Below are 13,607 nucleotides of genomic sequence, written 5' to 3' on the forward strand. Positions count from 1 at the left end.
AGTGGCTGGGGAGGTCAGGCTTTTCCTGGGTTTCCTCTGGGGGTTGCAAATCCTCTCCTGGTGCATAATCCCCGGCCCCCAGTAGCCATTCCAGACCCAGCTTGGTTGCCCTGCTACAGAGAGAGATTGGTCTCCTCTCTGGCCTCTCCCCTCCCCGCTACCATTGGTTCTACACCTGCCGAGGCAACGCCTGTGTGGCCTCTTCCTGGGGGCAGCTGTGGACTGCTATGGGTCTTCCTGTGCAAAGGGTTTCCTACTCAGGACCTCACGATATCCAGGATGGTGACCCCAGCTCACGTAAGCACAGCACTTCACAGTGTAGATCTCAGCCTTGCGGCTGTCCCCAGCTCACGTAAGCACAGCACTTCACAGTGTAGATCTCAGCCTTGCGGCTGTCCCCAGCTCACGTAAGCACAGCATTTCACAGTGTAGATCTCAGCCTTGCGGCTGTCCCAGGACACAGATCATCCCCATTTCCTGGATAAGGATGGTGAGGCAGCAGTAAGTGGAGCCCTGATGCTGAACTTGGAACGTTCCATGTTAGGCTGAGGAAGCACCCTGTCCAGGTATGGGGCAAGCAGAGTGGGGCTGGGGTCATCTTAGAAGGCCAGCTCTGCTCCTGGGGGCTTTCAAAGCCCGGCTGCCTGACTTTGAGTCGATCTCATTGTGAGTGAATTAATTGTTGTGCAACCTACAGTGTGAGACAAGTTAATTACATAATTACTGCAAAATGACACGTTATTTCATGGCTGCAATATGGTAACACTGTTGGAAACAATTGTAATTGCCCAGAAACTGCATTCGAGTGGCTCCGTTATCTCTCGATAACCATGTAATTAACTTGTTACAACTTTATCTGCAGCAGACTCCGAAGTTAGGACTTGGGTCCTTGGGGTGTGCACAGCCAACCTAGACATAAGGGCCCAGGGAGGGTCTGGCATTGAGGGCTCTGCTACAGTCCAGGGAAATAATGTTCATGTTGAGCGAGAAAAAAAGCCCTCATTACAGCCTCCAGCCTCAAGCTCATGTGCTCAAACCCATTCACAATCTCACATGGTCACACACAGACGACAGCTCCCTGGTCTCACCTGACCCACTCAAATATACCCACCAGACTCACTCAAATATACCCACTTCAGCCTCTCTTTTCTCTCACGTACACGGATGCGGCTCCTTCATAGAAAGTGGAAGCCCCAAAGTAGAGAACTCCTACCCCAAGATCCTTGGCCCTAAAGATCCCTTCCCACGGACTGGGCCACTGGCCACAAAACCGTATCTTAGAGACGTAGCCTCCTCCAAGCGCCCATAAGAGCTCAGCCATCCTCCCGCTTCACTCAAGTGGAGGAGCAGGCCCGGGGGCAGGTGACGTGAGATGGCAGCGCATCCCCGCTTCGCCCAGGCAGCCAGTTCCCTGCCCAGGAGCAGGCAGAGGATGAGGCTGTAGGCTGACTCCATCTGGGCTCTGGTCTGTGGCCAGGATAAAAACCGTCCCTGGGGAAGGAGGAGTGAGTGGCCTGATGGTCAGGGGAGCCTGTCCATATAGCCTTCTCTGTTCAGGTTTTGGACCCAAGGAGCCTCTCTTTTTAATACTGTTCAGTGATACCTTTTCAGTTCCAGGCTACGTGCTCGGCACTACGGCTTCAGCCACGACCAAGACAGCATCCCTGCTGCCCGGGGTGAGCCTAGCTCAGCCGCTGGTTGTCTGGCTGCCTTCCAGCCTGAGTACCTGCCGGCGTTCTGTCTGTCCCTACCTATCTCTGCCTACACATCCATCTACTTGTGTGTCCATCTCTCCTGCTTGCCAGTACACGTATGTGTCTGACTGTGTGTCTGTTGACTTGTCTGACTCTGCAGTCGTCACAAATGGTCCCACGTCTGCTGGAGGGAACCAGCCTGTCCCAGGTCTCCCCATGGTGTGGTGTTCATCCTCACCTTGATGTGCTCTGTTTGTTTTCCTGGCTTTCCCCCTTCTCCTCAAGGGCACGGACTGTGTCCAGTCCATGATTCATCCTTGTGTCTGGTACTTGCAGCGCAGGGCTGAGACAGACAGATTTGCCGACGGAATGAACGAAAAACCTCCCGCCTGCGTGGGCTGAGTTAACAGGGAAACAGAACTGTCCTCACTCATCCAGGGGAGCAGGAAGGCAGGCCCCAGGTTGGGCCCAGGCTGTAAGGAAGAGACAGCAAATGCTGTCCGTCCCCATGAAGGTTAAGAGGGGTTTAAGAATGGTGCTCCCATAGCAGGGAGCTCAGGATTTGGGGTCCTACCATGGAGGCAGCCAGAGCTGGGTCCCTGTCTGGGCAGTCTGGGGGGTTTCAATGGTGGATGTAACACAGGAGCCCAGGGAAGGGAGGTTTTCATCTTGGGGGCCAGGATATATGCTCTGCCAGGGGAGGGGGAGGACACCCTAGCCCCACCTTCTGGCTCAGGGGGTGCTTGGGGTTGTCCCCTCCCCTCCAGCTTGTTCCCGCCAAAGCCCACCTGGAGCCACCCTGCCGGCGACGGCATACACGAGAGCCCCAGGCACCCCCCCCCCCCACCAAGGACCAAGGGGAGGGTCTTGTTTTACTCCCAAGCCAAGGGGAGGGGCCCCAGGTCTGTGTCAGTCACGTGATCAATGCAGAATAACCTCCCCGGAAACATTGATAAGTTTAATCCACGCCAGTAATAAAATCGCATTACATTTCTCATAAAATAAATGTTCCCATTTATATACAGAAGACAGACTGTACAGGCCCAGCCTGGCCCCAGGAGGGGTCACACACAGACGGGCGGCGCTGGAGGAAGGGCCCTTCCTCCCATCGAGGACAGAGGAGCTGTAATCGGCAGGAGAGCGGCTGGCCAGCCGGGCGGGTGGGCAGGCGGGCGGGCGGACGGACGGGCCGGGCGGCCAGGCGCCGGGCGTCACTGAACCTGGGGCTCAAAGGTGCCATTGAGCTGCCCCTCCTCATAGTCCATCTGACACAAGATCATGTTGTTCTTCAGGAAGAATTTGTCTCCCACACAAAATCTGGAAAATCCAAGCAGGAGAGAGAGGCCATGGAGGGGTCCCAGTGGACGGTGACGGCTCCAGACAGGACCCCGCCCGGCCCAGGAAGTGGACGTGTGGGAAGTGAGGTCCCGGGGAGCCTGCTCCTCGAGCTTTCCAGAGGGGATCCCTGAAAGTCTCTCGGCCAGGCCCTGCAGCCTGGGGCGTAAGACACACAGATAAGCCCGGGCCACAGCCCTTCCACATAGTCAGAGCTCCTGTGGAGGTGGGGGCGGGGCTGGGGTCGGAGGGCAGGTGTAGAAATAATGTACCTCAGTGCCAGAGAGGAAGAAAGGGCGGAGGAACAAAGAAATAGGAGACCAACGGAGGAGAGGGAAGGAGAGAGGCAGAGATGGAGCACGAGGAAGGGATAAAACGGCTGGCTTTTCCAACCCTCTGTTCCCCTCCCCAGCTTAAGGAAATGGCTCAGGGAAGGGCACTCTTCCTCTAAACAGGATCTGTGGGTTTCCGGGAACATCCTTCCAGGAGGAGGTGACACTGTCCCATCATCTTCCCTCGAACCCAAAGAAGGCCCTGCTTTGCCTCTCTGCCCCTCTCGGTCCTCCTCAAGCGCTGGAGGACTCAGCCCTTCCCACAAAGACGTGCCCAGGGTGTCTGAGGCCTGTAGTGGGACCCCAGGGTCACAGGCTCAGTCCCAGCAGATCCCACTTCAACCACCAGGTGGCGCTGCAACTTCACCGAGCCCTCCCGGCAGTAGGTCTGGGCAGAGTCCCAGCCAAACCAGCACTCCCTGCAGGTCCCTCTGGACCTCACTCTCTGGGAACACTTGTATGAACTCCTTCCTCACCTGGGGGCTCCTGAGAAAAGGGCCTGCCTTCTGGGGCCCGGCCCCCAGCCAGGGTTGAAGCGCTCTGGCTCCTTAGGGCCCTAGGGTCTCCCATGGGGCTCGGGGCACAAAGTAGGGGCCAAAAGACCAGAAACAAGGCTGGGCTGGAACCAGAATCACAGAAATGAGTGACCGTTCCCCAGGGGGATTTCACCCTCCAGGTCTGGGAACCCTTTTTCGCTGGAATGTCCATGCGTGCTCCTGCATGTAGCACACACACACGGCACAGGACATGCATACAGAACCCTTGTGCTCACACGTTTAAAACATGCATGCACAATACATGCATGGGACTCCTCTGGTGGCGCAGTGGTTAAGAATCCACCTGCCAATGCAGGGGACACGGGTTCGAGCCCTGGTCCGGGAAGATCCCATATGCCGCGGAGCAACTAAGCCTGTGTGCCACAACTACTGAGTCTGCACTCTAGAGCCCGCAAGCCACAACTACTGAGCCCACATGCCACAACCACTGAAGCCCATGTGCCTAGAGCCAGGGCTCTGCAACGAAAAGAAGCCACCACAATGAGAAGCCCGCGCACCGCAACGAAGAGCCCCCACTCGCCACAACTAGAGAAAGCCTGTGCGCAGCAATGAAGACCCAATGCAGCCAAAAATAAATAATAAATATATAAAAAAAATAAATGCATGGACACTACACACACTGCACACAGCTCATGCATGGCCCCGTCCATTACATTTGCACAGAGCTTGTACTCCACAAACATGTACATGCGGTATCGGAGGGCACACATTTGGCTACAGGGCTCAGGTGTACATAAAACACACGCATGAACATACATGCTCACAACAACATGCACACACAGAACCCGCATTTGCATGCATGCCTCCATGGCACTCCTGGTCTGTGGCAGCAGGTGTCGGCTGGGGTCTGCTGAGTGTGTTGGGTCTGTTACGGGCCAGCACTCACCTCTGGTTGCAGAGCTGGCAGGCGAAGCAGTCGAGGTGATATACATTGTCCCGGGCCCGCATCACCATCTCGAAGGCTGGAATCAGCTTGCTGCAGGCAGCGCAGTTTCCTGTGGTGCCGAAGAGCCTGCAGAGGGAAGGGTGCAAAGGGCTCAGGCACCTGTTGGGGTGGTGTGGGGGGCAGGGGAGTTGCCTCCATCCAGGGCCCCACCTGCCCTCCCCCTGGTTCAGCAGGTGGGCCTGGGCAAGAGGGAAGGAGCACAGGTGACAGTGTCTAGATTCTGCTAAGAGAGAAGGCTTCAGAGAAATTGGCGCATTCACCCAGGAAGGAGACTCTGGGGACCCAGGTGTTGGCTGACACTGCCCGTCCCCCGGCTTCACTGACAATGCCCCCTCCCAGGCTTCCACTGGGGTCCCTCAAGCACCTGAGGTCACTGGAAGAACACTGGGCTGGGCCCTGAGCAAGGACTCCAGACTCACACAAGCCTGAATTTAGAGACAGTCTGCTGATCATGGGCTGTGTGTCCTCAGGCAAGTTACCGAGTCTCTCTGAGCCTCATTTATTTCAACCGTAAAATGGGGACCATAATGCATTCTTCACAAGCTTGTTGTGAAAACCGTAACCTCTCAGTCACAGCCCCTTTAGTTAATGCCTATGTAGCGTTTGCTATGTGCCAGGCACTGTTCTAAGGACTCTCCAAAGATCAACTCATTTAATCTTGACAACAACCCTATGGGGTGGTCTTTCTGCTACCAACTCATGGTGTGACTTGCCTAACTCCCTTTTTTTTTTTTTTTTTTTTTTTTGCGGTACGCGGGCCTCTCACTGTCGTGGCCTCTCCCGTTGTGGAGCACAGGCTCCGGACGCGCAGGCTCAGCAGCCATGGCTCACGGGCCCAGCCGCTCCGCGGCATGTGGGATCCTCCCGGACTGGGGCACGAACCCGTGTCCCCTGCATCGGCAGGCGGACTCTCAACCACTGTGCCACCAGGGAAGCCCTAACTCCCTTTTCTTGAACCTCAGTTTATCCTTCTTTAAAATGGGAAGGCTGGACTAGATGATCCTGTTCAAAGGTGCTTCTAAAACAGGACTGATGCCAAAAGGAAGTCCCAAGGCCAACTGGCACGACGCCTCTTTGGGGCAGGCACCCCTCCTCTTAGCTGCTGGTTGCAAAGCTCTAAGGACGGGGAACTCACTCCTTCCCCATGTAGGCCAGTCCTTGGCTGAATGTTCCAGGGGTCTGAGCCAGCCAGGCCTCTGCTCTGCAGACTGGCAGCGCAAGCCCCAAGTGAGGCAAGGGGGCTGAGAGGCGGGCGGGAGGCCCTCTAATCCCTGATTTGTCCAGCTCAAGCGCGGGCGCCTGCAGATGAGCTTGGCTCCATTATTCATCAGCCTGAGCTGCCTGGTGGCTCAGATTAAGGCAGACAAAGGCCGGGCCAACAGCATCTGCTTGCCAAGAGGGGCCTTTCTGGCCACCAGTCCAATGAGAAGTGACTGCAGAGAGGCAGGCTCTGGACAGCCATTCTCAGGGGCTGAGCAGCTCAAGGAAGCCCCGCACCCACGTCCACCCCGGCCCACTGGCCCACCAGGCCCCGAAGTCATTCCTGAGCCTCTGCCAGCGTCCGGGAGAATACCTTCAGGCTCCGGTAGCTGGCAAGGCCCAGGATGCTTGGGGGCGCATCAGCTCTGTAGATGAGCCCATCCTGTACTGTGGTCGTCCCTCTCCAGGTCCTGTGGACTCGTCAGATGGTCTGTCACCTCCCCTCAACCTGGTAGGTTCAGCCCCCAGGTGATGTCCTAAACCTCCAGACCCGGAGACCCCTTCCAGGTTGCCGAGGGGTGAGTCCCCAGAAGCATCCTTAACCCCTCCTCCTGGCCTCAGCATCTCTCCTCCAGCCCCAGTCAGGAGCACTGAGTCACACATCCTGGTTTATAGTACCACTTAAAAAAAAAAAATACTCCTGCAAAGGCAGAAGTTAAAAGAGAAGGTGCAGGCAGGTAAATCTTAGGCTCTTCGGGGAAATAGGGGAGCCTCTGCTGATGACCCCGCCCTCCCCCCCTACCCCCCCGACATGCCCAGTCCTGAGCAGAGGGAGCCCCAAGAAGCCTGGCCGTGACCTACTAATTAATGCGATGGGCCTTCCTTCCCCGCAAGGCCCTGCCGCCACCCAGCAGCCTGCATGGGAGCCAAATGCAGATGTTGGGTCTCAGCCAGGCCCCTGCTTTGTGGCCTCCTTCCAGCCTTGCTGATGTCATAGATGGCCTGAGGGAGGGTTAACTGGGGAGGAGGAGCCCCGGGGAACAGGATCCAGGTTGTGGAGGAGGGTGGGTCAGAGCTCTGAGGAATGCCAGGAGGGGAAGCGGTAGTCTTTTCACCATTCACAGAGGGGTAACCTGAGGTGGGGGAAGAGGTTCAGGACTAGTTCAAACCCAGGTCTTTAAGTTCCAGCATCAGCAGCTCTTCTAGGGTCTGGCTACCTACCAGGCTCCCCAGGCGTGGGGGTGTTTAATCCCAGGGCCCACCTGGAAGATGGGGAGCTGGGCCCTGGGGAGATTGAGAAGGAGACCGTCAGGCCAGAGGGGCCCAGGGAAGTCAGAGCTTCCCCACCTGCTCCTGGAAGCCCCTCCAGGGCGTCCCTTCCCAGATTTCAGGGACGGGGTGGGTCAAAAGCACCTGGCAAAGGCAGGGCCAGAGTCACACCGGTGCCCTCGGGAAGCTTCTCTTGGGTGCCCAATGGTAACAGATGTGCCCGCCCAGGACCTGTGCTGGGCACTGAGTCCAAGGGGCAGGGCAGGGGCGGGGATGAGTGCAGGCAGGATGCTGGGGCTAGAGCAGGGCAGAGCGGTGCCAGCCTTGGAGGATGGGGCTTTCTGAGCAGAAGGGCTGGGGGACGGATGGGGTGGGAGGCCGCCCACCTCAGGTAGTCGCGCCGGCACAGGATGAGGTTGGCCTTGGTGTAGAGCGTGGAGCCCACCTCGCCCAGGCGGCAGTCACAGCAGGCGCACTTGAGGCAGTCCTCGTGCCAGTACTTGTCCAGCGCCTTCAGCAGGTAGCGGTCTTTGATCTTGCGGTTGCAGCCTGCGCAGCCCTTCTGCTTCCCTTTGGGCTGGACGGAGAGCATCGGCATACCTGCGGATGGACAGACAGATGGACATGGTGGGCCCTGCGCCTCCCACCTCAGGGTACATCCCTCTGCTTCTCTCTGCTGCCCCCTTCCAGGAGCCCTCCCTGTCTCCCCAGCAGCTGCCTCCCCTGGGCCTGGGTCCCGCCCTGGGTGGCCTGCATGGCACGGCCTCCTCCCCTGCCCCGTGAAGGTCCTCCAGAAGCGGCGGGAGCCCCGCATCTGCTCTGCTGCAGGGCACACAGCTAGTCCTCAGGTCCGCCTCCTGAGTTGTTCCTCTCCTTCCAGCCACTGCCCCCTGTGCCGTGGGATCCACGGTAGGTCTCCTCATGCAGCCACCATCCATTGGCTCTTTCGGCAGCCCTGAGAATGGAATCTCGGGCTTGGGGTCCACTAGAACCCCCAGATCTTTTTGCCACCTCAAGACTTCCTCACACTGCTGTGTGCTTGACCATTTTAACCTAACACGTCAGGCTACAGCCTCTTGATTACGGAGGCGTCAGGAAGAAAGTGAGGGCTTCCCCGGTGGCGCAGTGGTTAAGAATCCGCCTGCCAATGCAGGGGACACGGGTTCAATACCTGGTCCGGGAAGATCCCACATGCCGCGGAGCAACTGAGCCCGTGCGCCACAACTGCTGAGCCTGCACTCTAGAGCCTGCGAGCCACAACTACTGAGCCCCCACGCCGCAACTACTGAGCCCCCACGCCGCAACTACTGAAGCCCGCGTGCCTAGAGCCGGTGCTCTACAACAAGAGAAGCCACCGTAATGAGAAGCCTATGCAGCGCAACGAAGAGTAGCCCCTGCTCGCTGCGACTAGAGAAAGCCCGCACGCAGCAACGAAGACCCAATGCAGCCAAAAATAAATAAAATTTAAAAAATAAAAAAAAAGAAGAAAGTGAGATGCCCCTGTGATACTCCCAGGGGGCAGCAGGAGCTCTGGAACTCCTGGTCAATGCTTGGGGAGGTAGCTGGGCCTGGCCTAGTTGACACTTTGCTCAGGAATGTTTCTAGCTAGATTCAAACTTCCTACCTGCCCTAGCCTGAGGAAGGGGAGCACCGGTGACCCAGCATCCTTGCTCATCCTACCAGGATAAGAATCTTGGAGACACTGGCCCTCTCCCAGGGCCCATATGAACTTCCCGACATACAAGGAAGTGGTAAGTACAAAAGACAGGAATCTCAGCATAGCCTTGACCGGAGGGAGGGGCAGACCTCCCACCAGGCAAGCATGTACACTCACGCATACCCCGTGCACACAGGCAAGGTGTGCAGGCGTGGGCATGTGTGTGCACAGAGGCACAGGCTCCTAGCCCCCGGCCCTGAGGCCATAGGGAGGGGCAGTTGAGAAGGAGGTGGGGACAGATGTTGTCTGGGAACCTGGACATCCATGTGGAGTCCTGAGGCTCGAGCGTGGTGAAGACTAGGCTTGGAGGGAAGTGCGGAGAGTCTCAGAGCCCAGCTGGATGGTGGGGTTGCCTTGCACTTGTCTAAGTCTAATTGACCCTCACAAGGGCTCAGATGGGTTGAGGGGTCATCGCTGGGGGGAACAGCCCACGCCCTCCTGCCTCCTCGTTTTCCAGGAAGCCCCCGAAGACTCCCTCTCCCTGGGCCCAAGGTCTCCACAGGACTCCTGCACTCTTCAGGGCTCTGGGTTCAGCTCCTGTTCCCTGGCATTCCTCCTCTCCCTCCCTCCCCCTCACTGCCCCCAGCCCGGAGTCAGAGCTGCTTCCTTTCCCTTCCCTCTTCTGGGTTGTGACCCTTCCTCAGGCTCCAGGAGAGAACCAGCTTCCAAAGAACCTCAGTCTCAGAATCCACAGAGGTCAGGTGAGAGGGGCCCCCAGAGTTCATACAGGCAAATGCTCTCATTCTACACATGGGGGAACTGAGGCCCAGACAGTCCAAAGAGCTAGTGTAAGCCACTGATCAAGCTGGCCTCTGGGGTTCTTCCTCCCTCCTATGCTCTGTCTCAGCCTCGCTGCCTCCTCAGACTTCTCTTGGAGAGGGGGCGGCCCCCCAGCACCCGGGAGCAGCAGGACAGGTGAGGGCAGGAAGGAGGCAGCGCATCCTCCCTCCTCCAGTGCCCGCGGGGCCCATCTGCTAGCTGGGGAGTTTGCTGCCTAATTTCCTTAATGCAGCTCTACAGGTTAATTGGTCTGAGAGAGTGAGGGGGCTCAGGCCCGCCTGTGTCTCCTCTGACAGGGGCCAGCCTGATCACAGAGCTCAGGGGAGCCCGGAGAGGCCGCTGGGGAGCAGGCCCACCCGAGAGCTAAGGGGGCCCTGAGACGCTCCTTCCTAGGCCTGGCCTACAGGGATCAAATGGGGGAGGGGTTCAAAGAGCTGGATATGGAAAGGTCTGGGGGCTCCCAGGGTAAAACTACTGTCCCTGGGGCCTGTGGAAGGCGCGCCCAGCCAGCATAGCTATGCATATACATTCCAGCTTGGAAAACCCCAGACCAAGCCTCTCTCTAGTCCCCTCACGGCTGATTTTCCCCTTGCTCCCCAGGGCTAGCAGCAGGCCTGGCTCCCTTCCCAGCAGCCCTGAGCCCTCCCAGGGCTCTATACTTGTGCTATCACTGGGAGGGGGGTGAGTGGCTGGAACATCATTACTCAGGGGATACATCTGGCCCACTAAGTTATGCCCCCAAATGAAGGGGGATCCCAGCACTAGGAGCGTCTGTCCTGCTCCATCTTCCGCCTGGCCTGGCTCCTAGAGAGGCTGAGCCTGCAGGGCTGTGGACCACATGGTAGCCGGTAATTCCATCACCAGTGGGACCGAGCACCTAGAGGATGCAGGGAGGATGCGGGGAGCAAAGCCACACGCTGTCCCAGGTCCCCCGCCTGGCATACAGCAAGTGCTCTGTAAGGCCTGAATACACTGCTTTAGGGTGCTGGACTCTGCTTCCTGGGTCCTGGGTTCTTTAAGAAGCCACATGGCTTCTGCCAGTGTCTGATGTCCACTGAGACACGGAACACCAGGCCCAGCCTGGCTGAGGAGGTCCCAGAGCATCTGGGGACCATGAGCTTTCTTCGCCTGGGAAGGCTGAGGTCCTGGGAGAAGTCTGACTCACCCCTCCCTTTTTTACCAAGCACCCACGCTGTTTGCCCTCATTGGGCTAGTCCAGGAGACTTGAAAACACTCCTGGAAAGGTGAAGGGCCTTTAAGGGGGGCATCTATAATCTCCTTCTCCCAAATAGAGCAAGATGTTCCCCAGAGGGTCTGGGTTCTCCCTTCCTGTCCTGCCTCCCCAGCTCCCACCCAGCCTGCCTGTCGGCCCTGCAGACACCTCTTCCCTCCCTCCTTCCCCTGCCGGGCTCTGGGAGCTGAGCCTCGGGCCATGCACTTTCCATTAAGGAGATAGCATCCCTTTGCTGAAGTCCATTTGGGATCCATTTTAGTGTTATCTAAAAATCAAATCTACATGGTAATCCTTTTAACGTACTCCCGACTTTAGAAAAAAACAGCTTCGCGCTCCTTCAGGAAAGGTTTTAAAGCATTACCCAGTAATTACTACTCACTCATGAAAACACTGACATTTTACAGTGGACGATGCTTGCCCCTGCCTGCGCGTCTGGGCTCACGCTCAGACGCAACACACGGGACCCAGCAAAATAAACCAGTTCACTCAGCCCATGTGTTCCCCCAAATCTCGGGGTGTGAGGGGGACGACATTTGCGAGGAGATGGGCCAGACTCCTACCCCGCCTCTCCCCTGGGCGGGCTGATGGTGGAAGGAGGCAGCCTCCCAGTCTGACTCATCCGGCTGCCAGACACTTACCCTCAGCTCTTTAATCTGGGGAAAAGCCAGACAGTCCCGGTGACCGGGAGGCACTGCCAGAGGTCATTCAGCTCTTCCCGCATCCTCGAGAGTGGTCTGCCAGGCCAGACCCAAGTCCTCAGCAACTCCTGCCCACCTATCCCAGGACAGCGTGTCCCTCAGATGGGACTTCTCTAAGGTGCCAAGGCCACCGGCTCCCGGTCCCACCCGTGCCTCCAGTTTGGACAGCACACTGAGCCCGGCTGTGCAGCACTTCCTCTGCTCACAGTGAGCTCCTCTGAGGCAGGTCCTCCTCCACAGAATGCCCACCCCATCCAGCCCCATGTCAGGTCGTGCCCTGTGGCTCTCCTGCTGGAAGCCACCGTGGCCACCACTGGGAACTCTACCTGGCACTCGAGGCCCCCTCCCACGTGCCAGCACCCCCTGCATGGCACTGCTGGCTCTGCTCCCTGTAGAATCCCAGGAATAATATCCCTTTCCCCCCTGCAAATGGATCTCATTTGCTTCTGCCCTAGAGCCTTCCCTCCGCCATTGCTCCAGGAAGAAATGCCTTGTCCTGCCTGTCCCACTCTTCCCCAAAGGTCAGAGTCAGCAGTGGAGTTGAGGCTAAGAGCACAGACTTTGAACTCAGAGAACCTACTTTCCAATCTGGGAACTGTCCCAAGTAGCTGGAGGGCTTGGCACAAACCCCTTTACCTTTCCAACTGTCATCTGTGAAATGGGGCCATACTAGTCTCCCTCCACCAGACCATAGTGAGGGTAGAATAAGGTTCTGCAGAGGAAGCCACAGCACAGGGTCTGGCGGCCAGCTGGGACCAACAAACAGGAACTGGTGTATTGTTAACATGCACCCTGGGATGCCTTTCCTGTTCTGACACTTGTTTTTTTGCTCTTTTAACTTTTTATCTTGACATTTCAAACTTCCAGATTTTGCAAGAATAGAAAGAATTCCTGTATACCCTTTACCCTGATTCTCTAAATATGAACATGTTGCCATACTTGCTTTATCCTTCTCTGTTTATCTATCCATCTACCTCCCTCCCTCCCTCCCTTCCTATAATTCTTTTCCTGACTCATCTGAGAGTTGGTTTCAGACATGAAGCCCCTATACCCATATCTACTTTGGTTTGATTTCCTGAGAGCAAGGACATTCTCTCACGGAACTCCAGTACAATGATCCAAACCAGGAAATTATCATTGATCTAATACTATTATCTATCCATTCAGATTTCATCAGTTCCCCCAATATCTTTTATAGCAAAATAAAAGTCTGGATCACGCATTTCGTTCAGCTGTCAAGTTCAGTCTACTTAAATCTGGAAGAATTCCTAAGCCTTTCTTTGTGTTTCAAGACACTAGCATTTTTGAAGAGTACGGGCCAGTTATTATGGAGTTTCCTTCAGTTTGGGTTTATCTGACACCTTTGACTATATGACCTTAACTCCTCTGTACCTCTCTGTTATAAAATGAATATGAGAAGAGCCCTCATAGAGTTTCCATGAGGGATCCAGGAGCTAATACGTGTGAAGTGCTCAGGACTAACCGAACCTGCCAGTCAAAAGTTAGCTCTGATTGGTGTCACCCCATTCAGCACATGGGGAAGGATGACCTTAGTCACAGCTCCATCTCAGGCTGCTACAACAGTGATGGGCACATTTGGAGGATATTACCCGATTTGAATGTGCAACCATGGTTCAAGTCACGCAGGCACTGGTTAGTGTCCAGCCTTACCCAAAGGATAGTCTAGTGGCCACTGCAAATGTGTGCAGGAGGTCAGCCCCATCTGTCCCACAGGCTGCTTCAGGGACAGTAAGAGGAGAAGGGGGCTGTGGCAGCTCAGGGGGCGACAGTTCAGGGCAGGTCCCTCTGTGTGCCCTGGGAGGCCTGGGGCACAGGCAGGTGTAG

The 13,607-nt window shown here is 56.7% G+C and overlaps 1 protein-coding gene across 3 annotated transcripts in view; it reads right to left on the minus strand.

Moving 5' to 3' along the window:
• Positions 1 to 2,639: 2,639 nt before the first annotated feature.
• LMO1 (LIM domain only 1) overlaps positions 2,640 to 13,607 on the minus strand; it is a 40,219-nt gene continuing 29,251 nt past the window's right edge. For all 3 annotated transcript variants that reach the window (XM_060017307.1, XM_060017305.1, XM_060017306.1), the window contains 3 exons: positions 7,720 to 7,933; positions 4,805 to 4,930; positions 2,640 to 3,011 (listed from right to left, as the gene is read on the minus strand). In XM_060017307.1, coding sequence (XP_059873290.1) covers positions 2,906 to 3,011; positions 4,805 to 4,930; positions 7,720 to 7,933 — 446 coding nt within the window. In that variant the 3' untranslated portion in view covers positions 2,640 to 2,905. The remainder of the gene's footprint in view (positions 3,012 to 4,804; positions 4,931 to 7,719; positions 7,934 to 13,607) is intronic.

Source organism: Delphinus delphis, chromosome 8 (assembly GCF_949987515.2).
Source record: "Delphinus delphis chromosome 8, mDelDel1.2, whole genome shotgun sequence".
NCBI classification, from domain to species: domain Eukaryota; kingdom Metazoa; phylum Chordata; class Mammalia; order Artiodactyla; family Delphinidae; genus Delphinus; species Delphinus delphis.